The 27,100-nt window shown below is 39.9% G+C and overlaps 1 protein-coding gene and 1 pseudogene across 3 annotated transcripts in view; both read right to left on the bottom strand.

Annotated features, from left to right (window-relative positions):
* The window catches only part of FGD4 (FYVE, RhoGEF and PH domain containing 4), a 140,222-nt gene that overhangs the window by 34,322 nt on the left and 78,800 nt on the right, over positions 1–27,100 (bottom strand). For all 3 annotated transcript variants that reach the window (XM_087722983.1, XM_087722982.1, XM_087722980.1), the window contains exons 2-4: positions 23,874–24,035; positions 11,794–11,974; positions 154–631 (exon numbers count right to left, since the gene is read on the bottom strand). In XM_087722983.1, the coding sequence (XP_087579109.1) occupies positions 154–631; positions 11,794–11,882 (567 nt within the window). In that variant the 5' untranslated portion in view covers positions 11,883–11,974; positions 23,874–24,035. The remainder of the gene's footprint in view (positions 1–153; positions 632–11,793; positions 11,975–23,873; positions 24,036–27,100) is intronic.
* LOC148044057 (large ribosomal subunit protein eL18 pseudogene) lies at positions 4,481–7,414 on the bottom strand (annotated as a pseudogene).

The following is a 27,100-nucleotide window of genomic DNA, read 5'->3' as shown; positions in this document are numbered from 1 at the left end:
CAATCTAATAAAAAGTCATATCAAATTTCTACGAGTCTAAGAATATGTGGAGCATTTACCAAAACGGTTCTTGGGACAATCAGAAGCTTCTTTACAAAATGTTATTTTACTAGTGTGAAATTTCACTTTTCTGCCACAATCCAGCCCTCTTACCTTTGTCTCCGTGTTAGGGTCTCGCTGACTGCTTTGCTCAACCCGCTTCTCTTCCTTATTGGCAATCATCTCTCCAGCTTCTTTTACAGATGGGAATGAATTGGCACCTGGAGCCCAGAGATGGCTCTTGATCTTCGGCCCCTTGCAAGTTGCTGTGGTTGGCAATGAGTCCGTACTAGTGTTTCCTCTTTCTCCATTTACCAAACTGCTCTCAACGGCATCACAGTCATTTTGAATGTTTCTGCAGGCACGGTGGGCAGACCGCTTCTCTTGGGAGTCCCAATGATTCTGTGCTATTATGCCATTGGCTGTGTGATTCTGTACATCCTGAGACCAATCTCTACTGTTTCCCTGCTCGTGGAGGGGATGCTGGGTGAGGAATTTTGTCTGAGGTGATGGCACTGGTCCATATTTTCCTTGAGGTTTACCAACATTTAAAACAGAAGAGTCTTTCTTCAGCTCATTGGAAAAGGATGTGCTAAAAAGAATAAAATACAGAAACTGAATCCTGACGTGCAAACAAGTATGCAAAATTAGTATAAAAACTAAAGCAATGCACTAATCAAGGGACCACACCGCTCCAAAACTGACAGAGCAAGCTACTATATAGAACACAGGGAGCAATTCCATACTCACCTGCACTGATGAAGTTACCTAGTTAGGTAATGAAACATCTGCAGGCAAACAACCAAGCTCAGAGAGCACCAAGGACTCCAGAGTATAAAAAGCAACTGTGAGACAGAGATTCACTCACAACAGTAATCTTATTAAAGATTAATAAGGAGGCGAGGACTGAGATTGTTGATTAGATTGAAGTGAGGAAAGCCTGGCTTTGTGTTTACCTGGAGGCCTGGCTTTCTCCCCAAGTTATCCGTCTGTATATCTGTCTATTATCTCTGTCTGTCTGTCTATCTATTTATCTTCTATATCTATTATTTATCTATATACTATATATCTATTATTTATAGATAGATAATAGATAATATATATATTATTTATCTATATATCTAACTTCTATCTGTCTGTCTATCCATCTATCGTGTATATCTATTATTTATCTATATGTCTAACTTCTGTTTATCAATCATGTATCTATATACAGTATCTCTCTATCTACAGTATCTATCTATCTATCTATCTATCTATCTATCTATCTATCTATCTATCTATCTATCTACAGTATCTATCTACAGTATCTATCTATCTATCTATCTATCTATCTATCTATCTATCTATCTCTTATCTATCTATCTATCATCTATATCTATCTATCTATCTATCTATCTATCTAACATCTATCTATCTATCTATCTATCTACAGTATCTATCTCTATCTACAGTATCTATCTATCTATCTATCTATCTATCTATCTATCTATCTATCTATCTATCTATCTATCATCTACAGTATCTCTCTATCTACAGTATCTATATCTATCTATCTATCTATCTATCTATCTATCTATCTATCTATCTATCTATCTATCTATCTACAGTATCTCTCTATCTACAGTATCTCTCTCTCTATATATATATATCATCTCTCTTATCTATCTATCGATCTATCTATCGATCTATCTAACATCTATCTATCTATCTATCTATCTATCTATCTATCATCTATCTATCTATCTATCTATCTATCTATCTATCTATCTATCTACAGTATCTATCTCTATCTATCTACAGTATCTATCAATCTCTACCTATCTACAGTATCTATCTATCATCCATCCAAAAACAAACAAACAAACAAACAAACATACATACACACACACACACACACACACACACACACACACACACACACATACTGGCTTGCATCTTCTGGCTACTCTATCTTTCCCGCTCTATAAAACTGGCTACTTTTTAATACCTGAAAACTTTCTTGATGTAAGCAGCAAAAAAAGAAGAAGAAAGAAATCTATAGAAAACAACACATCAGAAGCATATCCTAAGTTAAATATTTTGTTTGCAGGTAGAAGTATTGAACCCTTGAAGATATTTATGGCAACAAAGAAAGACTTCCTGTGTCAAGAACAGCTGGTGCTGTGCTACCTGCCCTTTGGAATGAGATTCCACCCCATGAAATGGTTTGGTTTCTACCCTATTGACATTCCACAAGTCCTTGGAGACCTGTTTATACTCCCAAGGCCTGGGGTGAAGACCCCCCCTTGTTGGGTGTGTTTTTATTTTTGTTTATCTGCTTGTTTAATGTGCTCAGATTGCACATTATTTTTGTTTCTTATTGGTTTTTATTGTTTGTGCATGGCCTAGAGTCAGTCAATGCCAGGCAGTGTCCAAAATGGAATTAAGTAATAATCAAAAGAGCCTAAGAACTGAAGAGGTAATGAGGATGATGATGATGATGATGATGATGACCCTGATGGGGATGAAGAGAATGAGAGGGAGAAAGAGCAAGAAAGGGGGTAAGCAGGATTTCTCTGTGGTGGAAGCCACGATTAATGAATTGAAGTCCTCAATGGGTCAAATAGCAGAAAGAGAGGCTGCCATTTGAGGATGAGAAGGAGGTATAATTTAAAAAAAATGTTGAAAGTAATTAGTGCTCAGACTATGGTCAGAAACTCAGCAAGGGATTTTTATCATAGTGGCTTGTTTCTTTTTAGCTCTTTGTTCTTTTTAAATGTTCCCCAGAAACTCTTTCCAATATGTGCATTATCATTATTTTCTTGGAAAAAATAAAGGACAAAGAGGAAAATCTGATAGAGGTTTATATGGATAACACATTTTAAACTGTTTGTTTATAACTTTGCTTTACAAAGGAAATCCAAGAGAAAAACAAAAATAATAATAATTAAATTCAATAATTCTAAAGGACAGCTTTTTGAAAGAAAGGCCTGTCCTTTATAATGAAGGAGGAATAACCACTGAAATTATAATAGTTAGGTTCAAATACCATGCTGGACCCAAAGCAAAACTTATGACCTAAGCATAGTACACAAAATTGTCTTGCTACAACGTCCTACCTGTCAACAACTACTTCAGCTTCAACCTCAATAATACGTGAGCAAACAATAGATACAAACTCAAGGTAAACTGCTCCAAACTGGATTGCAGAAAATACGAAAATTCAGCAACAAAGTGTTAAACACCTGGAATGCTCTACCAGACTCCATTGTTACATCCTCAAATCCCCACAGCTTCAACCTCAAACTATCTACCATGGACCTCACCCCACTCCTAAGAGGTTCATAAGGGGGCGTGCATAAGCGCACCAGCGTGCCTACCATCCCTGTCCTACTGTTCCCATTTATTTGTACTCATTTCTTTTGTTCATGTCCATGTTTATGGACATCTTGTACATCCTTGACAAATAAAATAAAATAAAAATATTCTTTGTTAGTCCTATATAAGAACCTTAGGTTCAAATCTCTTGACAAAGTAGAAGATTGTTAGGTATTATGCAGAGGGAGGTGGGTTTGCCTCTGCACGTGCATGAATTAAAAGAAAGAAATCTATCCCCTTCTTTGTGTCAAATGCTTTCTTCTTTGTACCCCAAGATGTGGTGCTTTTAACCAAGCACCAATTCATGGGACTGAAATATTCCAAGATCATACCACTGAATTTGACATGACGTTGCCAGACTAAAGTGGCACAATTTTCCAGCCTTTTTCCCCAGCAGTAGATTAAAGAAAAACAAAAGGTTAATCTTTGTGTACGTTTAATAGAAAGGCAGAAGTATAAATGTGGGGTACACTCATATTGAAATGGCGGGGGGAGGTCTTGTTCTCTCTTCTGTGAAACAGATTGCTTGTAGGAGAAATGAGGGGAGCCCTGTGTAGATTAGTTTGTGCTCTTGATCAAAAGAACTTTATTACTCTAATAAATCAAATAAATGAACATATGTTTTTATTAAAAATACTGTCGCCGTCCGTCCCTCCAATCAACAATTGCTTTTCTAAGGAGTGGCATAATATTTGCTCATCTAAGGTCTTTGCAGTAATTTTCCAGACCTGCCCTCCCCAAATTTCTGGAAAGCATCAGGCAACAACTAAATTGCAAATTTATGCAGATTCTGGTTCCAGTCAATACACAGTTCCATCACCATAACAAACAGCATAAATGGTCGAACAAAAAGTCTAATAATTACATTCCTTTTACGTAGAAAAGGATGCAATCTGAGTATTTTATTTTTACTTTTTAATACATCTCAAGATGTTCACACATATATACATATCCTTTGCCTATTAAAAATACTGATATTGATGTTAAATGAAGCTATTGAGTTCATATATTACTGGTGCTAATTTTATACTTTTTTTTTGAGCAAAAAAAAATCAATTGACTGATTGGCTTTTACATTTTTTATCAAACATTCTAGTTTTTGTAGCCTTGACTGGCACAGCAATCTCACCCTCGTTCAAATTTCCACCCGTTGGATCGGACATGGCTTAGTGTGGCTGTGTGGGGTGCTAGGAGCCTTGCCAAAATGCCAATAAACTTGACGGGCCTTTCTGGGTCCAGAAAGTAAAACAGTTCCCTGGCCCTTTGGGGCAGCCATGGCTAACTGGTCAAAAGTCATGATCTGGCCTCCAGATTTCAGGATGCGTCGGCAGACTCCCTGTGTGACTCTGAGGGCACAAATCTTCAGTTTGGGAATTTCCTGGATGCGAACATCATCCGTCACAGTACCCACCACAACAGCAGTTTTGTTTTCCCGCCCCTGGAGCTTCATTTTATGGACTAAGCGAGACACGGACAATGGAAGCTGGTTGATGTGGCTCGTGAATAACCGTTTCAGTATCACCTTGTTGAATTTGGCATTGGTTCGGCGAGCCAGGAATCAGCAGAGCTTGACCAAGAGATGAAGATAAATATCCTGACTCTTGGGCTCCTTACGCCGAACCTTAGAGTTCTTGTTGTGGTGAATATAATTCTTTTCTCAATATAATATTCTTTATGCTGAATTTGTATCTGAAATATACCACATTGTAAGCATGCAAACAAATATAGGAAACTGTTATACACCATCGGGCTACTTGTTCATTTAACCAGCACTGTTTATTGCAGCTATATCTATCACTAGTGCTAAAACAGATTATAATTATTATTTGTGTAATTCGCAAGTTGATCAAACTATGGTCTATTTTGCAAAAAGCCATGATTTATGGATTACAAATTCCAACTTATTTATTCCTTTATTACAATATCTGTATTAGGAGTGTCCAGTCCACAGCCCCATGGGCTCATGAGGCCCTAGACCAATGGTTCTCAACCTTCCCAATGCCGCGACCCTTTAATACAGTTCCTCATGTTGTGGTGACCCCCAATCATAAAATTGGAGTCTCGGTTCCTAAAACCATCGAAAATATGTCTTTTCCAATGGTCTTAGGCGACCCCTGTGAAAGGGTCGTTCAACCCCCAAAGGGGTCCCGACCCACAGGTTGAGAACCACTGCCCTAGACAGTTAGTAATGCAGACCCACAAGGTAACAAAAATATTAAAACATAAAGGAAGTTTGTTATTTTTATATATTAACTATATTATATACTGTACTTAATATATTATACAGCTCAAGACCATTCCTCTTCACTCAATGCGGCCCAAGCAAGCCAAAAGGTTGGATAACCATGGTTTATAGAGTGTCCACCAAATCCAAAATAAAACAAGAGGAGAAACAAAGATTATAAAACCCTTGGATACCAGATAACAGCAAAAACCAACCTTTTCCAACTTCCTAAAGACATTGTGGCACCAATGTGGCTTCTAAGGGCATTTCTATAATAAGGGGGCTACCACATAATAATTGCTTTAACAACATGGCTATGTTTGGGCTATGATGTGTTTTTTACTAGCTTCATACAATGTAATAAGCCACAAGTGTAACCCATATTTGAAGTTCACACCCACTGAGCCAAAATTAGGGCTACCATGCCTGCATTGGAAAAAACACAATGGCAATGCAAAGGTTAAAAAAAAACCACACTCGTTTTTTAAATTTAATTCTATTTTTTTGCTGCCTTCTAATAGTAATCTAGATATTTTTCAGTCCAGATGTAATACAGTAGCCCTAGCCAAAACCAAAGTAAACATTGAGCATGATGTATGTATGAGCTGACTTGTAACTCTCTCTCTCTCTCTCTCTCTCTCTCTCTCTCTCTCTCTCTCTCTCTCTCTCTCTCTCTCTCTCTCTCCCCTTCTCTCTCCGCCCCCTCTCTCTTTGTCCCCTTTCTCCCTCCCCCCTTCTCTCTCAGAAGCATAATCCCACTTTGCAGGTAACTAGAACAAAAGATGTAAAAGAAATCACAACAGCTCTGACAGCAAGATTGTATGTTCAAAGACCTATTTTAGCCTTAGTGAAGCATGCTGATTTTGTATATCACCCAAAATGTGCTGAGTTTACTACTGGTGCCTCTTTCAGCACCACTCCAATTTATCAGCGCTATTTATCACTTTGCTCAAAGTAACTACTCCCTCCTGCAAGATATTCCTCTACCATGTGTATCCTCTAATCTTTGCTTCTCCCTAAGACAGGGGTGTCAAACTCTATTTTATTGAGGGCCTCATCGGGGTTGTGTTTGACCCGGGGGGGGGGATCAGGGCCAGGAGGGGAGCAGGGCCAGCTTGTTGTCACTCATGTAGTGGGCACCTGTGGTGGGCCAAGAGCTCTGCCAGCGAACACGGGCTCCCGAGCCCCATTTTCGCCTGCCATGGCTTCCTGCAACCCTCTGCCAGTGAAAATGGAGCTCCATTTGGCGAAGTGGCGCAGTGGTTAAATGCAGCACTGCAGGCTACTTCAGCTGACTGCAGTTCTGCAGTTCGGCTGTTCAAATCTCACCGGCTCAGGGTTGACTCAGCCTTCCATCCTTCCGAGGTGGTAAAATGAGAACCCAGATTGTTGTTGGGGGCAATATGCTGACTCTGTAAACTGCTTAGAGAGGGCTGAAAGCCCTATGAAGCGGTATATAAGTCTAACTGCTATTGCTATTTTTGCTGGCAGAGGCACTACGGGCTGGTCCTTTGCTGTTTCCAGGGTGGCCCCACGGGCCAGATCTAAGCACTCCATGGGCTGGATCTGACCCCCCGGACCTTGAGTTTGACACCCCTGCCCTAGGATAATTTTTATGGAACCCAACAGCTGGACTAATTTATTTCACCAGACCCCAAATATTTAATGGAGTTCAATCAACTCCCTATTGCAATGGTGCCCTTTTATTACCTTTATTAAAAATGGTTAAACTGCAACTGCCAGTTCATTTGCATGAGGCCTCCTTATCTTCTATTTCCCAGTCACCTGCATCTTAGGTTACTCAGCAGATAAGACCCACAAACCAAGACAAAAAATTCTAGAATGAAAAGACAACACATTTTTGGTCCGGAATGAAGCTAACCAACATGGAGGCCCCAGAAGATTTATGTATAGATGTCTAATGTTTTGTCATTCGATGCATATGATGAAAGTCCTATAAAAACATTTAAGTAAGTTGCAACTATGGAACCTACATCATGTCTTTCTATAATAAGTTGGCATCTATAAGTTTGGATAAGAGAGATGCTAAATCTAGATAGTATAAGCAGCAGGATACTTCGGTTAAGAAGAAGCGGAGATATTATATGAAACAACTGGACAATTTGCTACCAAGACTTTGTCCAGTTTTAGGATATCAAGAAAGTCACGTCAGTACAAAGGCCATCTGGTATTAGTAAATTAACTCTGCGGTATTTATTTGGAATCATCTATTCTTCTCAAGACTTATCCCATTCAGAGAAAGATTTTATCCAACTTCTTCTTGGACTGCTATCAAGAGGAGGCCTCTCCTTAGAAAAGACACAGGTGAGCCTTCTACGCTTGGAAAGGAACAAAGAAATGCAAACACAGTGCTAATGGAAATCTGCTACTGTAGATGATAATATTAAATGCGCTTTCTGAAGTAAGAATCTCATTATGACCAGATCCTTTTTCCTGAATTGGACAGAAGAAAAAAATTATATTCCAGAACGAATAAGAGGAACAGTGTAATCATGACTTATGAAAAAAGCATGGATGTTAGCAACCTGTTGGGGTGGAAATCTTAAAAAGAGCAAATGGGTGGGACACAAACAAGAAATACAGGTAGTCCTTGACTTTCAACAATTCATTTAGTGACCATTCGAAGTTACGACGGCATTAAAAAAGTGACTTACTGTTCTGACCTAGGCTTCTCAAGAGCAGGAAGCCTTTTGTCTAGTCCCGACAAAAACAATAGCAATAGCAATAGCAGTTAGACTTATATACTGCTTCATAGGGCTTTCAGCCCTCTCTAAGCGGTTTACAGAGTCAGCATATCGCCCCCACAGTCTGGGTCCTCATTTCACCCACCTCGGAAGGATGGAAGGCTGAGTCAACCTTGAGCCGGTGAGATTAGAACCACTGAACTGCAGATAACAGTCAGCTGACGTGGCCTGCAGTACTGCACCCTAACCACTGTGCCACCTTGGCTCTCTTTTATTAAAAATAAAAATAAAACCCCTTTTATTAATTCCCCGTGAATTCTGCTGACATCCAGCAAAGTCTTTCAAGGGAGGATTTACAGTCATGGACCTTATCTGGCTTGGGGAGCTGACAGGCCGATATCTGCAAAACCTGGCAAGGAGTCGCGGAGAATCACGAACCAATTAAGTGAACTAATTGCCTCCTGCAAACTCCACTCCCCTTTCGCTAATCATGTTATTTCCTCTGGGAAGGCTATTTATCATCCACCTGTGGCCTTACGCCCAAGTCAACCCCTGTCCTTCAGCTGTTCCTTCGTCTGGCAACTCTGCGCATGCGCACACTAGGAACAGGCCCCAGCTATTTATCTGCCTCACTGATGTCTCGACTCTGAAGCAGCCGATAACTGACGTATGGCTCTGACCCCCTCTCTGCCTCCGACACAGAGCAATGTTCCCTCTAATTTTTTTTCAGTGTGAGCGGAAAAGTATAGTGTTTGAGCAGCACATTTTCATGCCTGAGCACCTGAATTTTTTTCATAGATGTCACCCAAGACAACGAAATCAGTGTTATTTGAAACTCAATTCTACCATGTAAATATCCATTAAGTAAAGAAATCTCCCTATACAGGTAGTTTTCAATCTACGGACATAATTGAGCCCACAGTTTCTATTGCTAAGTGAGACATTTGTTAAGTGAATTTTGCCCCATTTTACAACCTTTCTTGCTACAGTTAAGTGAATCACTGCAGTTAAATCAGTAACCTGATTGTTAAGTCAAACTGACTTTCCCACTGACTTTGCTTGGCAGAAGGTTGCAAAAGGTGATCCCAGGAGACTGCAACCATCATAAATATGAGGCAGTTGCCAAAGATCCAAATTTTGATAATGTGGCCATGGGGATGCTGCAATGATCATAAGTGTGAAGAACAGCCATAAATCACTTTTTTTCAGTGCTGATGTAGCTTTAGTCATTAAGTGAAATGTTGTAAGTTGAGGATTACTTGTATTCAAGTTCAATGGATGACTCTCTATGGGAAAAGGATCAAAACTTTCTTCTATCCACATTTTCCATACTATGAATTACTTTATATGCTTTATACTTTCCCCCTTACTATCCAATAGCCTGTAGTAATATTAGCAAGTTATGAATAAATTACCAATTGATGTAGATTAGCAATTGGGGCACATAAAGAAACAAACAAAGAGGGAAGAGGAGGGAGTGGGAGGAAGGGAGAGAGAGAGACAGAGAGAGAGAGAGAGAGAGAGAGAAAGGAAAGAGGAGAAAGAGAAAAAGGGGAGAGAAAGAGAAAGGGGGAGGAGGGAGGGAGGATAAGAAAAGAGGCAGAAAAAAGAAAGAAAGAGAAAGAGGAAAGGAAGGAAGGAAGGAAGGAAGGAAAGAAAAAAAGAAAGAAAAAAGGAAGAAAGAAAAGAGGAGAGAAAAGAAGGAATAGAGGCCAAAAAAGCAAACAAGGAAAAGTAGGGGAAAAACTTTCACTGGAAAACACTATTTTTCCATCAGTGCAAAACTTTCCTAAACAAGGTTAATTTTCCAGATTTTGACTTTCCGGTCCAGGCGGACCAAGAAGCCTCTATTTTCTTTTTCTTTTCGAGCAATAAAATCAAATAAAATCCGCGGAGCACCAGCTCGACTCCCCCTTCCTGCGAAAAAAACCTGGAGCACCAATCCTCCGAACGCAGAGGCTGGATTCAGACATGTGCACACCCAGCGTGGGTTTCCACCTGCTTGCGTGGCGAGTGCCTCCCGCACATCCGCATCTCAGAAGTGGAGCCAACGGCGGGGAGCCCAGCCATGGGGGCTTAGCTGACAAACCGCGATGGAACCATGCTCTGCACGTCCCGCGGAGAGTTGGCTGTTGCCGCTGCTGCTGCTGCTGGCACCACTTCCCCTCTCAGTAACTTTTATCCAGGAGGGAACCCGCACAGCTTAGAGGGAACATTGACACAGAGCCCTCATCAGAGCCTTTCCCAGACTCCAGGACTGGCCCATGTACCTCCCCAACCTCCTCACTGTCCGAATCTGCTGCCATCTCTGCTGGCTGGCCACAATACTTATGACATTTTTCACACTTATGAACGTTGCAGCATCCCCATGGTCATTTGATTTGTATTTGGATGCTTGGCAACTGGCTCATACTTATGATCATTGCTGTGTCCCGGGGTCACGTGACCCCCTTTTTCAATCTTCTGACAAGCAAAGTCAATGGGAAAGCGAGATTCACTTAACCACAATGTTACTAATTTAACACCTGCAGCGATTCACTTAACAAATGTGGCAAGAAAAGTCGGGGCACAAAAAAGGGGGGCGAAATTCACTTAGCAAATTTCTCACTTGGCAACATAAATTTTGGACTCAATTGTGGTCGTAAGTTGAGGACTGCCTGTATCAGCTTGATAAAATGGACAAGCTCTTGAAAAATAAAGGACAACAAATTCTAAAACCTCAAACGAAAGCCAAAGTTCTTTTAAACGAATAACCATGGCTTTGCCTTATACTGAAAATGGTAATATAGGGGGAAAGGATATTTGCAGCAATATTATACTAATTTGGTAACATTACTAGAATTAACTTAGCTTTTTATCTTTTTGCTATCAAAAGTCTGCATTGACACAGCTCGACCTAAGCCCGGGCTAAAAATCATGAACAGGCCTGGGAGCCTCATATAACCCTCATCCTCATTGCATAAGTCTACTAATTGCAATTAATTCAGATTTCTATCCAAGTGAAATCTGTCCCAGCCTGCTGCACATTGAGGGGGAGAGAAAGTAAAAAGAGATGTGATAATGAGTAAGAGAGGAAATGTAGGTGGTTATAAAAAGAAAGAAATTGGGCGATTTTCTCTATTTCTTACATTTACTCACTCTTCATGTCTCACTCCCTAAAATTAATCCCTGCTGAAGGCAGCTTTAAAAAGAGATCAGTTATTACCTCTGCTTAAGTTCTGATCATTGTATGTAAGCAGGCACACTCCTGTGTGCCGTGATAATATTGGTTTTCATTTCCGTCTAAAATTGATCCGGTCCAATCAATATTGCATCATCATTCAAATTGTGCAATTTAATAAATCAACCATAGCAAACTGTCTGTACTCTCCATAAAAAAATGGAACATGTTCTTCCTCTTCATTTATTATCATCACATACGCTCATTTCAATCTGCAACCTTTGAATAAAATGAAATGTGTTTACCTGCCTCCTTCAAAATGACTGATGAGATCAGACACTTTACTAGATTTTTCTTTCGAGACACAAGAAGAGATAGGTGTAATTTCCTCCATTCTTGGCTTCGTGGTATACAAAGCTTTAGACTTAGAGGTTTGGTGAGTAATGGATGACTGTGAATTCTGCAGATGTAATGGCTTTGGAGGCACTGCAAAGAAAAAGCAACACTACTTTTCATATCCATAGGAATTTCACACACCAGTGCTATTCAAAGCAGCGACTTTAAAACTTGTCTTCTTCAGTGTGATGCCTTCAAAATCTTTTGAAGTACCACCACACTCACATTCTTCAAGAGAGTGCCAGGAGTTCATTTACAAAATATTCAAGGCAAGTTTTTTTCATTACTTTAGATTCATAACTGATGTTCTAATAATTTAGAAATTAACATTATATCAGTCAACATTATGCCCTGCTGAAGGATGTTTCTTGGATTACCTAAAGATAGATGTATTCATTCATTGCAAGAACACTTCAATAGAGAGCAATGCCTACTCTTATTACTAACTTGCATACATTAATATGTTTTGTGGGTTTGCTTTGGCCTTTTTTTTTTTACATCCTAGATATCTAAAAAGACAGATAACTGCAATCTATTGGTCTACTGTTCATTCTACCAATAATCCATCCAAAATATCATGAACCTAAGTTACAGGGGTGTGTTTGTGTGTGAAATGCTACCAGTTTGGACCGGTTTGCACGAACTGGTAGTAAAAATGTTACCTGCTCCCCCAACCGGAAGTAAAAAAAATGCTACCGGTCTGGGCAAACCAGTTTTTCCGATGATCAGCTGTGATGCTGATTTATATTACCGTATTTTTCAGAGCATAAGACGCACCAAGATTTTGAAGAAGCAAATTTTTTTAAAAAGTTATTGCATTCTGTAGACCTCCCAAAAACGGCTCATTTTTCACAAAAACGGGCTCATTTTTTGTCAAAAAAGGGCATGAATAGCCTTTAGGAGGCTTATAGAGTGCTCCTGGGGGCCGGGAAGAGCCAAAAAAGAGCAAAAAAGGGCCCATTTTGTGTCAAAAAAAGAGCGTGCAAAGTCTTTAGGAGGCTTATAGAGTGCTCCTGGGGGCTGGGAGGGGAGCAAAATGGCCCATTTTTCACTCATTTTTGCTCTCCCCGGACCCCGGGAGCACTCTGGAAGCCTCCTAAAGGCAATGCATGGCCATTTTTGCAAAGGGGGCAGGGTTTAGGGAGGCCAAAAATGCTGCATTCAGAGTATAAGACACACCCAGATTTCCACCCTCTTTTTTGAGGGAAAAAGGTGTGTCTTATACTCCGAAAAATATGGTAATCTAAATCAAGTGGCACAGGGGATTCCCACCCCTCGCTGTTCGCTTACCTTTGCAGATAAGCTGGTAGCAAAGGTAAGTGGATTTCACCCCTGCTAAGTTATTTTCATTCTTATCCAGAAATCAATAAGATTGTTAACGGATATGAATTTAACTAACTTATTCTGAGCATCCCAACTTCTCTTTCTAGAAATGACACTGTAATCACATTGAAAACACTTAGATTTTTCTCAGATGTCTGAAGTGTCAGTAATTTTCTCTGAAAGGATTGCATATTAAAGCTCATTAAAGCAGCGCATCATCAAAGGGGAAGCCACTTATATAATCAGATGTTAGTTTCCTTGTGTCAAATGTTCAAAAATATAAAATATAACACAGAATCCTTATTTAATGACTGCCTCATTTCGCAACCATTTGCAGTTACAACAGGGATGGGGAAAAAAGTAACTTTATGGCCAATCATTACATTAATGACCTTTACAGGTCTATAAAGGAAGGAAAGATTGTAAGTACAGTTATAGTTTCAACAATGGCCACTTTGCTTAACAACCAAGTTGCTGGTCCTAATTATGGTTGCTAAATTAGGATTACCTATGTGGGCTATTCAAAAAGAATTCATCCAATTTCAAAGCACTTTAGGCCCAGTTTCAACTTTCTTCCTACATCAGGAGGTGTCAAACTGGCAGCCTGCAGGCCGGATGCATCACATGCAGGCCACACCCACCCCAGCTCCACAAACATCGTGGGAAAAACATCGTGAAACGTCACATGACAGCAGCATGATGCCACAATGTTAACACCCGTGCCCTACATGATTTCATACAACCTGGCTAGAAAAGCAGGGAGATGTGATGTCTTCCAACATACAATAAAGAACAGGGAAATTACATCATTTACATTATTTTTTATTATTTAGGGCGTGGCCTGCCAGCAGTTGCTACTACATCTACTACAAGTTACAACTACATCTATCACAGATATAGCCTTATGCATGAAGAATATACATATTTAAAGACTGGCCTGGTGATGTGGATTGTTTGATTCTTTCTCCATCTAGAAACACAATCTACTTCTAATGCCACACTAAGCATCAATTACAGAATATATGAGCAAGCTTTTAAACTGCCAACTTTAGGGAACAACTGCAGGTTAAATATACTTTATCAACCCAGCATTTAATGAGAATGGAGAAGTTCCAAATTGCTTTTTATCAGATTTCTCAAATTAGGTGAAAGGGCTGGAGATGTCAGGGCTACCAGCCAAATGGATCTCCAAAAGCTGCAGTTTCCATATAGTTAGGCAAATTACAACTATAGAAAAGGAGCTAGTAAAGGCAGTGCTGGTAGCTACTACTGCTACCCCATGCCACCAACAAAGATTAAGAACTTTAATTCAGCTGCAGGCCATTGCTGCAGTACTTGATCATTCTAACACATGAAGTTGTCTGAAACAAAATTATCTACAAGCCAACAAATCTGCTCCACACAACCAGAAATGCATAGAGATTTATAAATCAATTATTCCAGGATGTAAAGTACTGCACACAACAGAGTGAAATCAATTGTAACAACAAAATCACAGCAGCATTTCAACTGACCCTCTTCTGTAATAAACTCAGAGAAGAAAAAGCAAGAAAATTGTCAGGTGCAAACAACCAGACTCAACACATATAGAGTTCAAGCTACTTTATTATGTTCTGCCTATTAATGCAGAAATGTCCTCAGACTGGCAGCCATATCTTGGGAACAAATAGGTAATGCTCCAGGAATTTTCACAATTACTCTATATATTTTATTGGAAGTGCCATAACAACTGACTATACAGGGAGTCCTTTACTTAGTGGTTGCTTAGTGATCATGTGACTGTAATATACCATGGTTTTTTCCCCCCAGAAACTGATATTTATTTCCAGGGTCTGGCAAAAAATGCCCCATAGCAAACAATGGTATGAAAGAAAAGATGGCAAATTGGGCATAATCATGTGATGACTCATTTTATGATTTACAAATGAAACTGTGGACTCAATTACAGCCACAAGTCGAGGACTACCCTCAACTTTTTAAATTTTCCTCTAGAGCAGACTGGGAGATCTAGACCAGAGGTGGGTTCCTACCAGTTCGCACCAGTTCGGTGAACTGGTTCGTCAAATCTACCGAACTGGTTAGAAGAGGTTCCACCAGAAAGCAGGCCACACCTACAGAAGAGGTTCCAAAAAATTTTGAAACCCACCACTGACACACACACACACACACACACACACAGAGAGAGAAAGAGAAAGAAAGGAAGAAAAAAAGAAAAAAGAAAAAAGAAAGAAAAAGTGAGAGAGATGAAAGAAAAAAAGGAAAAAGGGACAGAGAGACAAAAGGAGGGAAAGAGAGAGAGAGAGAGAGAGAGAAAGAAAGAAAGAAAGAAAGAAAGAAAGAAAGAAAGAAAGAAAGAAAGAAAGAAAGAAAGAAAACACATGGCCAGCAAGCCACTCCCACCAGGTCACATGGCCGGCAAGCCACTCCCACAAAGGAGGCCGCACCCACAGAGTAGGTTCGAAAAATTTTTGAAACCCACCACTGATCTAGACCAGGGGTCCCCAAACCCTGGTCCGTGGATTAGCACCAGGCAACAGCATGCCAGAAACCAGGTCGCGCAACCAAACAAAGCACCATCCGCAATATGCAAGCAGCATGCAAAACCACGCCCCCTCCGTTCCACGGAAAAAACTCTCTACACAGAACTGGTCCCTGGTGCCCTAAAGGTTGGTGGTCACTTAATCTAGACCGACGAACAACAGACAATTGGTTGAGAAATTGAATATACAACTCACGGAGATGATAAATCTTCTGAAGGGAAGGGGAGAAATTTGAGATCAATTTGCAAGGCAAGAGGAAAGCCCTGAGGAGGACGAAGCAGCTTCAATGAATCAACGATCGTATTTAAAATCATAAGGCAAATATCAGAGCTGCCGGTTTCCATAAGAAACGCCAGAAGTACCAGGCTGAATAAGTGGAAAAAGTAGTACATGTTTAAAGATTCACTTCCTTGCCAAGAAACACGCAGCCCTGCAACCAGATTGCTGTGCCAGAAAGTATAATGATGGTGAAAGGAAAGGAAAGGAAACTGCCAGTTTGGGAGGACCAGTGTTTCACAAAGAACACTGAACAAGTACCACCTACTCTAAGTGGAGCCCAGCTGTGATGTTCCCTGCTCCTAATGTGTCTTCCTGGTTACAGAGTATGATTTAGAATAAAGTGACAGAACTCCAATAATTAATTATGAGGAAAAAACATAGCTCACATGTGTTCCTACTGATGTCTCACTGCATACTAAATTGCACTAGCATTTTGTTTGGAAATAACCAAGAGCAATAAAGGAATAGTATCAATTGGCTCTGTGCAAAAAAAAAAAAAAAAATTGGTAGCCTGTTTCCCTGAAAATTAAGACCTCTCTGGATAATAAGCCCAATCGGGCTTTTGAGCACATGCGCTAAAATGAGCCCTCCCCTGAAAATAAGCCCTCCCCAAAAATATTGTAAAACAGCCATGAGGTGACCATGCTCCCCCAAAATGCCAAGTGCTTATTGGGGGGGGGGGTCAAAAGAAAATAAGACCCTGTCTTATTTTCGGGGAAACACGGTATCATTATTCCACAAAAACTCCTTTTGTTCTAAAATAGATTTCATCCTCATTGGTCAAGCAATATTATTTCCTATATTTCCTGTGCTTTACAGTGCAGGTAGTCCTTAACTTGCAACAGTTCCTATGGTGACCGTTCAAAGTTACAACGGCACTGCAAAAAGTAACTTATGACCATTTTCATATTTATGACCGTTGCAGCATTCCCATAGTTACATGATCAAAATTCAGACACTTGGCAACTGGTTAATATTGATGACCATTGCAATGTCCTGGGGTGATGTGATTACCTTTTGCGACCTTCTGGCAAGCAAAGTTAGTGGGGGAAGCCAAATTCCCTTTAATAACTGTTTCTAACTTAACAACTGCAATGATTAACTTAGCAATAGTGGCAAGAAAAGTCATAAAATGGGGCAAACCTCACTTAACGAATGTTTCACTTAGCAACATAAATGTTGGGCTCAATTGTGGTCCTAAGTTGAGGACTACCTGTAATCGCTACATACATGCAATATGAAAGTGCATCTTGTTCTAGAAAAGTGATGGCTAACTTTTTTGTTGTCGCATGCTGAAAGTGTGTGCGTGTGACAGTGCGCACGCATGCCTGCCCCCATAATGCAATGCGTGCGCAACACCCCTCCACACACTTGCCCCTCTGCACATGCCCGCCGCACCTCCCCCGGGGCCCATTTTTGCCCTAGCAGCCCTCCCTGCAGCCCCCTGGGACCAAAATCAGGCTGTGGAGGGGGGAGAGGCGCCACCCAGCCTTCTGCATGCACACACATCTCCCGCATATGTCCCCCCATGAATGCACAGCAGAGACTTGAAAATCAGCTGGCCGGCAGGGGGCATGCGTGCATGTGCAGTGGAGCTGAGTTGGGGCAACAGCTTGTGTGCCCGCAGAGAGGGCTTTGCGTGCCACCTGTGGCACGCATGTCATAGGTTCGCCATCACGGTTCTAGAATTTTGGTTGAATATTTTTTTTCAGCGCAAACTAAATGCACCCTAGGAGTGTTCCCAGGAAGTTTCTTAGAGATGATGTTCAGCCAGTTGTAGGCCATTTAGCTATGCCAACACAGTAATCTTTCAATCAATCAATCAATCAATCAATCAATCAATAATTAATAAACAAATATGTTATATTTGTGCTGGATGGAAGTAGGGATATATATATATATATATATCATATTCAGGCATACTGAAAAACGTTTCCCATCTCCCCACTCTTCTATGTTATCCAAAATGTCACTCCAGATGATTAGGGACTGCCTCACAAATCAGAAGCAGCAAAAACCGACTTTGAATATTTTCCACTTCATTAAAGACAGACATCTTTCAAGACAGATCTCTGAATGCACAATCATACTGTACACCAGGGAAAGTGTTCTGTTAATAATCGTGATAAAAAGGGCGTTGAAATAATATCTGGATAGTGAGGTAAGTTCACTGAAGCTAGTATACCAGGAAGGTTTAGTCAACACTGTAGAGACTAAACTGGCCTACAAGAAAGGCCAAATGGAAACTAGGAAAGTTTGCAAGGCAAAGTATTATATGGCTAGTACATTAAAAAAAAAAGCAGGGAACAAGTCTTGGCCATGGCTAAAGAACAGGAAAATTGAAGAAAGATATAGGTTAATTCTGGTTGCACAAGAACAAACATTAAGAACAAATACATATAAAGCCAGAATTGAGAAGACAACAAACAGACAGTAAATGTCTCCTATGCAAAGAAACTGAACAGAATGTGCACTACCTGGTTAGCTGCTGCAAGAAGATCATACAGACTGTCTACAAACAACGGCATGAGAAAATGGTAACAATGGAGTGTAGGAAGTTATCACCCAGCCCTCTCCCAGAAAAATGAAATATCCTAGGAAATATGGAAAAGGCAGAATATTTCTCTGGATGTGAAAAGAAAGAAACATGTTTTAAAAAACAGAAACTTCCTGCAGTTTCCTGCCCCCCCCCTTTTGTCAATGGGCCGTTAAGAAGGCCAAGCTAGTCCCTTTACATAATAAAGGGTTCTCCACTTCAGCTCCAGGGGATGGGATTAAGGCATGATAAAATTGGCACTTTACCCAACTGACCACATGGCATCTGAGAACTCAACCAAACCTGGACTCAAAACACAGCCTAGAGAGTTGCCCCTGCATGGCCCCATGGGAGTCTGACAACCAATCAGAATACAAGCTCAAGATCAAAGGCCAGAGAGGGCATAAAACCAGGGACTCAGCATCTCAGTCCTCCCTTCTCTTTTCTCCACCAAGATTGAAGCATGTGATCCCCTTTCCTGTTCAGGACTCAAGCCATGTGGTCCTGTCCACCATTAAAATCATCTTTCCAAGCAGCCTCCATGTCCCCAGTGTCTTTTTCCCCACTTGGAGCCGAACCCAGAAAGACATTTCTTTCATCAAGAGCACTGGGTTATTCGTAAGATTATTTGCCTGCAACCAAGAACTGATGGGATCACGAAATAGTAGAAAACGAAGAAGCTAAATTGCTCTAGGACTTTAGCATTAAAACAAGTACTTGCCACCCCAGACTTAACTTTGGATAAGAAAGACAAGAAAGTCTGGATAGTGCATACTGCAGTTCCCAGAGACAGCAGAAGAGAAGAGAAAGAACTGGAGAATATCACAAAATATTAAGACCTGCAAATGGAAATAGAAAGACTGTGGCAAAAGAAAGCAAAAATGGTATCAATTGTAATAGGGATTTTGGGCAAAATGCCAAACCATCTGGAACACCACATGAACATCATTGGCATTAACAAAATCACCTCCAATCAATTCCAAAAGGCAGCTTTACTTAGAAAAAGCTTACATCCAGAGACAATACCTTTTAACGCCACCCAAGAACAACATCTGCCCATTTCAGGTCATGGAAGGACTCAATAGGTGGATAAAAATATGAAATCCAATCCAAACATCTGGATGACTATGTGACCAACCATAATTAAAATATTTTTACTACAATGCAGTTATACAATGTACATCTGTATTGCTATTCTATCAAATTTAATCTCAGTTGAAACAACTTCACACATTTCTTTCCATTTCCAGAAAATATATAGCTACTGTGTAAATTATCCGAAATGCATAAATCACTGTCCTGTAATCCAGAACAGAAACAAAAGCAGTTTCTCCTAAAAAAAAATATTTAGAATCATTGTTATTCAAACTATCGTTTTATTATGTTTTATTTACAAGCTATAGTAAATGCTAAAATCTTAATTTCAATTACCTTGTGATCTATCTAGATAAATTCTGAATCTAATCTGGGGAAAAAAAAGATTATGAGACCATTTGTCATAACACCTCCACTTAAATCTTGAAATTCATGTTTTAATTAATTATTCAAAGCAGCATATTGCAATAAGAACATAAATCATAAATCTGTTGAAGCATATTAATAATGCTTCTAGTCTATTCTATCTCTCTCCTATTGGGTCAGATGTAAGCAACCTAAATTCTGAGGTTATTCCACAGTAGGAAATGATCTAAGTGCTTTTTCAATATCATACATAGTTTTATTATCTTCTTTTATCCATACTTTTAACAACTGCAGATAACTAAAACCAACAGCACAGGAATGGTCTTCAACAGATCAATGCCTTACACAGTTTGTAATAAAGACAATTCACCTTCAAGGTTCAAGAAGGGATAAAGCAAAATATTCCAATAAATGATAACAGAAGCAAGCATCATTCAGAATTAAATTCAAGAAGCAAGGTTTCTCCCTACATAGCCTAAATGTAAAGATTTGTGGTTAAGTGTTCAAAAGTATTCAGCCAGTGAAGTTCACTCTCTAATTCTTCATTAATCACTGCCTTGTATTGGAATGAACCAAGTTCAGAAGAAACCACCTATGCGTTGACTATCACATCACTCTATGAGTCATTGTTTTGGACCAAGAACATTTCCAGAGATGCTCTATTGCAGGGGTGTCAAACCTGCATCATCATGGCAGCATCACGTGACGTATCATGACTTTTTTCTCCTTCACTAAACTGGGCCAGCAGGTAACACATCTGGCCCACAGGGCGTGAGTTTGACACCCCTGCTCTATTGGGACCATGTGATCCTATGATAGCTATGATAGCAGGTTAAGAGGCAGATGAGATTGCTCAGTGTAATATTGTACCCTCATGGTATCAAGAGAAACTTGGAAGAATGAATTCATCCCCATGCAGAACTATGACACTAATAGCAGTCTTTAGCAGGGAATGGTTGCAAAGAATTCACCCAGGCAGGAACATTAGACAGTTTATGCTACAGATAGTATTTTGAACTCAGATGCCTTCTATTTATTGCACTACAATAAACACATAATCATATACCATCTTATTGCAAGACTGACCCTCATATTAAATATCAACTAATGTGCAATATCAACATAAAACAAAATTAATAGAAATATAATTTGCAAAATATTTGAAAAATATAGCCATTATTTTCTGCATTAGCTTTATCCCCATCTCCACTGTTATTTTCACATATGGGCACCAACCATGGGAAGGATTTAGATAAATAATTGAAAGAGATTCAGAAGAGAGCAGTGAAGATCACAGAGTTAGAAACTAAGTTCCATGGTATGAGCTCTGTTCTTCAAAATGATATTCAACAAAGCAAAGATAAATGATTATCTTTATTTCCACTTAAAAGAGATCATTACATTGTGCCACAATAAGAGTTTAGCCTCCTCTATAACTACTGCAGTTCAAACTCAGTGCTTGCTCTGGGTATTACATTATTTTATTAACAAAATTCCTTAATAAAACAAAGCCACCACTGACTTTTACAAATAACAGGAGACAAGGAGAACTTCAAGGCCTAACTGAACAATATAGTCCATGTTTGAATGGAATATAATCTCTGTGCAGATTTGACCAGCGAATAATATTTTCTAGAAATCGAGATATATAACTAACTTAATGAGCTATATGATGAACACTCACATCTCAGGAAGGATCTTCAGTCCATCTAAAGTTATATGGAAATGTTAGACTCAACTAAAACAATGATATGCCAAAACACCAGGAGAAAATCAAAGTATGATTGAGAAATTAATGTACTAGAAATCAAGACAAGAAAACCTAGACATACTTTCCAAATTGTCTTCTAAACTATAAAAATGTTCCATGACAAAACTAATGAAAACCAGCTGTTTATAATCCAATACTTTTATGTCATAAAATAAGAGATGAAAAGGAACACTGTGACAAGTGTGTGAAGTGTGTAAGGATACCTGTGCTAATCAATGCTGTGTCCTTCTAATTAGTTGTGCTGGAACGGAGGAATATATTAACAGAACAACTGTATTCAAGCTTTAATTCAATAAACTGATGCCATTGTGATGATTGTGTCCACTGGGAACAAAGATTTTTGCTCTCACACTAACCAGCAATAATGCTAACACCTGATCCACTAAGACCAATGAGTAGACCAAAGTCTTCTTCGACCTGAAGTCAAGTCCAAATAATTGTACTGCATTGACATAACCATGTATTTTTCTGGGCAATAACATGGAAATGTTTTCCCATTGTCTTCTTCTGAGAAATTGTTTCAACTTCCCTATCTAGCATACATCCCTGGGATTTCCTGGTGGTCTCTCTCACCCAAATGTCTCCCTCCACTTAGCTTTTCAGGATCAACCAAGGTCAGCCAGCAATATGAAAATGAGAACAGGTACCACCAGTAGAGATCAGTGGTGGGTTACGGGAAGTATGGCCTGGTACAGCCGTACCGGTAGTAGCCGGGAGCAACGACCACCATACTGGTATGGTGGCTCGTTTGGTCCACCCGCCTGCCCGCATTCCATAGCTGTTTATAATGCGAACAGGCCAATTGCGCATGCGCGCACAGCTTGCGATGTCTGCACAACCTCTGCCAAGCAGCTGGGTGTTGCAGGGCGGTGGCGTGTGCAGCGCACATGCCCGACTAGGACGCCCGGCCCCGTGCACAGTGTACCAGTTGTGACGGCATGTGATCCTTATGCCACTCTCTTTAAGCAGGAAAAGGCCCAATTAACAAAGCCACGCATCTAGGAAAGACATTCCCCCCCCCACCTCAATATTCCTACCTTAAATTCTTCTAAAAAACTGTGGAAGCCGATTTGCAGTATATAATTGCTTCCATTAGAAAAAGAAATATTGAGTTGCTAAATAAAATAATCTTTTAATACTAAAATGATATTATTTATTTATTTTAGGAAATTTATATTGCTGCCTATTTGCACATGGTGACTCAAAGGCGGCTTACAGGAATATAAAAAACTTCACATATAAAACAATAATTGAATAAAAGAAAAAAAATCACATAATAAATTAATAAAATAATATAATAACTCCCCACCCCACCCTGGCGACAACACATCACACAGGCTCTAATGGGCTCCATCCCGCTCTGTGTTCCCCAGGCCTGTTGGCAGAACCAGGTCTTCAGGGCCTTCCTTTATTCTTTTATTACCCCACTTTTATTGTTTTTATAAATAATTCAAGGTGGCAAACACTCACAATACTTCTTCCTTCAATTTCCCCCACAACAATCCTGTGAGGTGGAGTTGGACTAAAGAAAGTGACCGAGCCAAGGTCATCCAGCTGGTTTTCATGCCTAAGGACTAGAACTCATAGACTCCTGGCTTCTAGCCTGGTACCTTAACCACTAGACCTGGGGTCAGCAACCTTAAATACTCAAAGAGCCACCAAGATCCTAACTGGAAGCCCCCGTTCAATTCTGGAGGCCACCGGAAGTCCAGTTCCCCCATCATAGTCTCCTCCTAGCATGGCATCCTTTTTTGTCTGCCGGCTGGAAGTCTGGTTCCCTCACCATAGAATCTTCTCCTAGCATGGCATCCTTTTCCCTTTAACCAACTGGCAACAGGGAGCCGCAGCAGAGGGATGAAAGAGCCACATGTGGCTCCAGAGCTGCGGATTGCTGACCCCTGCACTAGACCACACTATATTCATCTCTCATATTTTCAATCTAGTCTACTCATAATGCCACAATTCCTGGCTAAATCTTCATTCATCCAAGCAAGCCAGTCGTTTTATTGGTGCAACATGTGTTGTATCATTAATTCAAGGAAGTGACACAGTCAGGTAGACATCTGAGATACGACTTACCTTGTGGCTTGGAGTTTGAAGCTGGCCACGGAAAACACTTAACTGGATCGCTTCCATTTACTCCTTGAACCACTTCATTGCAGGTGCTTGGCTTGTACAGCCGAATTGTACTGTCTAAAGAGCAGGTTGGAGCGACTAAGATCTTTGGACACCTACTGCCACCTGCAAATAGAAAAAGCCGGTGTAAATATAGGAATAGGAATAGGAAAGTTTATTTATAGGCCGCCCTTTTCCCTGGGGGGACTCAGGGCGGCTTACAATCCATAGGGAGGGGAACACAAACAGTAAAACATATAACAATACATAATTAAAAATAAAACACAACATTCATTCATTCGGGTGGGGACGGATTACAATCTAACCCCAGGCCTGACGGGATAGCCAGATCTTAAGGGCTGTGCGGAAGGTCTGGAGGGTGGTGAGGGTACGGATCTCCACGGGGAGATCGTTCCACAGGGTCGGAGCTACTACAGAGAAGGCTCTCCTCTGCGTAGTCGCCAGTTGACACTGACTGGCAGATGGAATTCGGAGGAGGCCTAATCTGTGTGATCGAATTGGTCGCGAGGAGGTAAATATAGCTGAGTATAAAGACCATTTTCTTGATACATTTGCACAAACCAAATGTGCAACTGGGTAAGTGTGTTTTCTATTCAGGGATGTCCATAGCAAAGTGTTCATCCTCATCCTCATCATTATTCTCCCTTGCCTAAACATTCTGCAATGAGCAAAAAATACAGAACTACCAGCGGAAGTTTATTCACTTATGAATTTATGACACCAGTACAAGATTAGCACTGTTAACAGTTATGCCTTCAAATTCCAGTAATCAATATTATGTTGATACAATGCCAAAAAAAAAACCCAGTCTTCATTTTGTCCTAAATACCTAAATGCATAACTAAAAGTCACCAATTCCAAATTTAATTGCTTATATCCTAAACTATTCACTTCCTTCCGTCTCAACGCCAAAGCCACACATAACAACTTGCAAAGGTTTCAGACAGCAAGCCAAGGAACCATTAATTACCTCAGTTCAGTCAAGGGAATATTGTATATTTGGCAGGGTTAAAATTATTTAAGGAGGAGGACTTAATTTTTTTAAGAAGTCCGAATGACTGCCAGTTATTAAGGAAAAAACAAAACACAAATACAGCTGTAAAAGCAGAGATGAGACTTGCCATGTGGCGCTGTGGGACTACAGCTGCAGAATCTGGCTAATGAAAGTCACAAAAGGCCAGGGCAGTGTGTACCTCATATTTCCTAGCAGTGACATCAAAAAAACAAAAAGTGTCATGTCAATAATTATGAGTTAATAATAAAAACTGAACAGGCAGCAGGCAGATTACGAAATGTTAGTCATATTGAAATTGGAACCTCAAAATGTAAGGAGGTTATTCACAAAGAAAATATTACCCTGACTAAACCATGTTTAAACTGGTAATAGTGAAAGGCATGTAGAATGGGAAGGGAAGGGAAAGGAAGGGAAGGGAGGGAAAGGAAATGGAAGGGAAGGGAAAGGAGGGGAGGGGAGGGAAAAGAAATGGAAGGCAAAGGAAGAGAGAGGAGGGGAGGGAAAGGAAATGGAAGAGAAGGGAAAGGAAGAGTGGGGATGGAAAAGAAATGGAAGGGAAGGAAAAGGAAGGGAGGGGAGGGAAAGGAAATGGAACGAAAGGGAAAGGAAGAGAGGGGAGAGGAGGGAAAGGAAATGGAAGGGAAGGGAAAGGAAGAGAGGGGAGGGGAGGGAAAGGAAATGGAAGGGAAAGGAAGAGAGGGGAAGGAAGGGGGGAAAGGGAAAGGAAAGGAAGAGCGGAAAAGGGAAGGAAGGGAAAGAAAAGAAAAGGGAAAGGAAGAAAGGAGAGGGAAAAGGAGGGGAGGGATCTATTTTAAATTCCAAGCTATAAAAAAGGTAGAAGTAGAAATAGATATTTTCCTATTCTGCATCAATAATGCACAATTTTTCTCTTTAAACACTACTGTGATTTTGTTTTAATTTAGTATTTTGATAGATACTACCCGATAGACCCTTTGCCAAGGGAAAAAAGCTATATCAGTCTAGCAGATTTATCTTAAGGGGATAATTAACACAAAATGCTTTAAGCACATTTTTGGAGCCTCCTTGTTTTCCCTAATTTATGAGTTTGGTGCTGGAATTTTACTCCGTTAAAATTAGGAAAAGGAAGGATACTAAATGTCCTGGAAATGAGTCGAAAGGAGACATATTGTGCCTGTGCCTTTTGTTGGCATCCACAAGGAGAAGTGGGCAGAAACAGCAGTCCACTAACCCAATTCTAAACTCCCGTTTCTAAAAATATTAGCTTCCTAGTTCTAGTATGTGTCTTTACTGTAAAAAGCATTTCCTTTATTTTCTTAATGGTATGCAAAGTCTTGTCAAGAAAGCTCTTCAAACGTATAGATGTGTTAAATGTAAATTCTACGGATTTTGAACAGGAGAATGATGACATTTCTAATGAGAAGTGCATTGCTAGAGCTTTTTTAAAAAGTTCAGCAGATCATCCACAATATTCCATTCTGTGACAATCTTCACCAACTTCATTTTATAGTTTAGCCTCAGGCTTATAAAGTGCAGAGGAAAGAGCAGCCTTTCTCCTCCAGTATATACACACAACAAAGTTTCTTTTTCTTTTTTTTTATGAGGAACAGCACTTCCTATTCCTAATCTCTTTGGAATTCTTTAGGAAGGATCCAATAGTTTTTAACCAAGGCCAGAAAAGATTCCAGCTCTGCCTTGTGAAGTCATTAAACATTCTTTTCTACTGTTAATCTCTTTAGGATGGAAATAAAAATTATGGTAACTAAATAATAATGTTATATTATTTAGAAAAAAAAAATCCACTCCAACAATCACCCAAACTGGAACTAATACTGCAGGAGTAGAATTCTGACATACATAAAATAACTATATTTGAACCAATTCTCCAGGAATTCATGCAACTCTTGATTGCTTTATGTATGTGACATTTAAGTCAACTTTAATCCCAAAATTAATTTACAAATTATTCCGGCCATCACTTTGTATTTTCTCCCCTTTTCCTTGTTATTCCCGGACTTCTTGTCAGAGCAAAATTATGTTTCGGGACTTTTCAGTTTTCTATTTCTGAGAAAGCTGAGGTTGTAGGAAATATTTGCCATTACTTGTTTTTCTACCATAGAACAATTCTACAGAATTAAGAAATATTAATTTAAAGCTACTGGATTCTTTTATGCAG

This window comes from Thamnophis sirtalis, unplaced genomic scaffold, assembly GCF_051295495.1.
Source record: "Thamnophis sirtalis isolate CommonGarterSnake01/CBP01778 unplaced genomic scaffold, rThaSir2_p1.2 scaffold_9, whole genome shotgun sequence".
In the NCBI taxonomy this organism is placed as follows: Eukaryota; Metazoa; Chordata; class Lepidosauria; order Squamata; family Natricidae; genus Thamnophis; species Thamnophis sirtalis.
Note: the sequence above shows the minus strand (reverse complement) of the source record. Positions and strands in the feature narration are given on the sequence as shown.